Below are 2,674 nucleotides of genomic sequence, written 5' to 3'. Positions count from 1 at the left end.
AGGAAAAAGTGTAGAATTAGAATATCTCACTTGATAGATTTTTTTAACCGTCGTTAGTGGGAATGACAAAATTTAGTCGATTTTGCAAATCACCATGATTATATTATACATAATTTTGAAATTGTAGGAATGAAAAGTGTTATTTTCAACAAACCACATGGACCAACATTGTAGTTTAGAATAATAATAATAATCTAATATAAAATAATTTTTTTATTTATCATTATTTTACATTTTGATCTCAAAGCCACAGTTGGCAAATCAAAGATGATGTTCAAATAAAAATTAAGTTTCATTATATTCTCTCACAACCAAACACATAATTAAACCAACTTTAATTTCATTTCAAATCACACAAATTCCAATTTCTTTTACATATTCAATTTTTTCCAAAAAAAAAAAACCATTTTCCAATCTATACGTGCATGTAATTACAATATAGAAGATTTAGAAGAAAAAAAATCACAGAAAATAAATTTTAAAACGCCTCATATCATCAAGTATTTCAAGGCCTGAAAATTGTCTCCGTATTCTCCGGCAGATCAAACATCTTCACTGAACCTTCACCGGAGATATGGCCTTCTGGTTCATCAATCCTATGGTTCACAACATTATCCGAGAACCCAATATTTGACTCCGACCACCCCAACTCCTCTCCCGGCAACGGCGGCAGCCCACAATTGCTTACACCACTTGTACCAAAATAATCATGTTTTTCTTGCTCTTCCTCATGATTATTGAAAATTGAGTTGTACCCACAAAATTGCATTCCATTCCCCTCCCCAAGAAAACTCTCTAAATTTGACCCGTAGTTGGTAGCACCAAACTCCATCTCCATATTGGGAATGGTCGGAAACCCGAATGTCAACATTGGATCAACTTCACTATGGAACACATGATCATGCATTTGTTCATGATCATCTGTACCTTGAGGCCTTTGATTAAGAAAATTGGCGTACACTTGTTGGAGATCGATATTTGAAGGCTGCTGCACCATAGACGATCCACCATCACAGCTGCTACGAGTTTCTATGTTGCCACGACCTCCATAACCGTTGGTTCCAACTCCACCATGGGCAAGAAAGTTCTGGGAACTGACGGTATCAGAGATACGAACAGATCTTGCTCGTCTGGTTTTCCGGCAGCCACCACCGACAGGGATGTTTCTAAGTGAACCACCTTTAGTCCAATATCTTCTACACCCTTTACAGAAGTACCTAGGTTGAGTCAAGCTGTAATTGTTGTAGTAACAAAACTTGGTATTCGATGAACCACAACGAGGACATGGCGGACAAATCTCAACATTGGGCTTCCATCCTCTTTCCATCGTATAAAATGTAAAAGTTCATAAAGCAGCTTCAATTGCGATTCTGTTTCCTTCAACATCCAAACCACACTGAATATATTTCACCGTGAGTGAAGTTGAAGGAGGTATATGAACATGGGTTCAGGGTTAAATTAGGGTTTACTGGACAAGATGCATGTGAAACTAAGAGGAGTCAGTGTGTGTAAAAAGGTGTTTTCTGTCAGAAGTAGAGAGAGAGAGAGAAAAAAAGAGGTGAAGTGGTTATATAAAGCGGGAAAAGGTTGGCCTATCTTTGGTTGGACTTGGGATTTATGAAGGATTTGTTTTGTTTTATTAACTAATGACATTTTTTTTATTAACCTGGAAATCCAACCCGGTATGTGAGCCGACTAATCACAGGACGAACACCTGTTTTGCAGATAACTCAGAATCACTGCATTTGAACCTTTGTGGCCACAAGGGGATATTTATTTTTTTTGGATTTGAACTTAGGACTTCAGGTATTTTTGATCTTTGGAGCCAAGTTCAAACCAATCAAACACCATCCTTGTGGTTTTAATTAACATTTTACACTCTAAGGAGTAAGGAGGTTGATTTAATAATATCAAGATTCAATTATGATTCATATATAATCAATGTAGGATGTGTTGCTTAGTTATAACTGGATACGAATTCAAAATCTTTAGATTGTTTCAAAAGAGATACGAATGACTTGTGTAAGAAGAAGGTATATGAAAAGATTTTCATGGAAAAACGATGTTAATTAATGTAAGAGTGTCAACTTGCAAGTGTGTGAGATGACGATGATGTTGTGTTAAAAGAGTGTAAAAGGGGCCAAAAGCTATGCATGCACGTGTGAGTGCTGGAGAAGGAGTTAGAGAAGGCAATGGGTACGCCAGATGACTCATGTAGCAGAGCTGCCGGATCTCATGATGGTGGTCGGCGTTTGCAATGTGTGGCATGGTCGGATTGGTTGATATGTAGCCAATGGAGGAAGCAAATTTCTCGATTACTTCAATTCTCTTTTGCTTCCAAGCAACATAAACTAAGAATGGATTACACTTAATTATACCTTTATTTTACTTATACTTTTTACCTTTAAAATAATTTGTAGAAATCACAATAGAATAACAAAGAAAATCCCCATATTTATAATCAAGAGTTGTACGTATCGCACTTCGTATTTAAAAGAAATCTATTTTACGTTGTTGAAATTCTAATTTTACAATCTTAAGATTTAATCATAACTATCTTGATCGATCTTGCTTTTTGGAGCAAACGATTTACATCAAATGTAAAGGTTATATATATAAAACTGATCTGATTTATACTTATGCAAATCTTATTTTATATATATATATATATATA

General features: G+C 35.4%; 1 protein-coding gene across 1 annotated transcript; it reads right to left on the bottom strand.

Moving 5' to 3' along the window:
• Positions 1–505: 505 nt before the first annotated feature.
• On the bottom strand, positions 506–1,327 carry LOC112503136 (dof zinc finger protein DOF3.5-like). The gene has a single exon (XM_025107468.1). It carries the CDS (start codon positions 1,325–1,327, stop codon positions 506–508), a length of 822 nt encoding a protein of 273 aa, XP_024963236.1.
• Between the last annotated feature and the right edge of the window lie 1,347 nt (positions 1,328–2,674).

Source organism: Cynara cardunculus (assembly GCF_001531365.2).
Source record: "Cynara cardunculus var. scolymus isolate 2C chromosome LG 1, CcrdV1, whole genome shotgun sequence".
NCBI lineage: Eukaryota > Viridiplantae > Streptophyta > Magnoliopsida > Asterales > Asteraceae > Cynara > Cynara cardunculus.
Note: the sequence above shows the minus strand (reverse complement) of the source record. Positions and strands in the feature narration are given on the sequence as shown.

Coding starts and splice junctions, on each gene's coding strand:
- LOC112503136 (XM_025107468.1), bottom strand. CDS start 1,327: ATGGAAAGAGGATGGAAGCCCAATGTTGAGATTTGTCCGCCATGTCCT.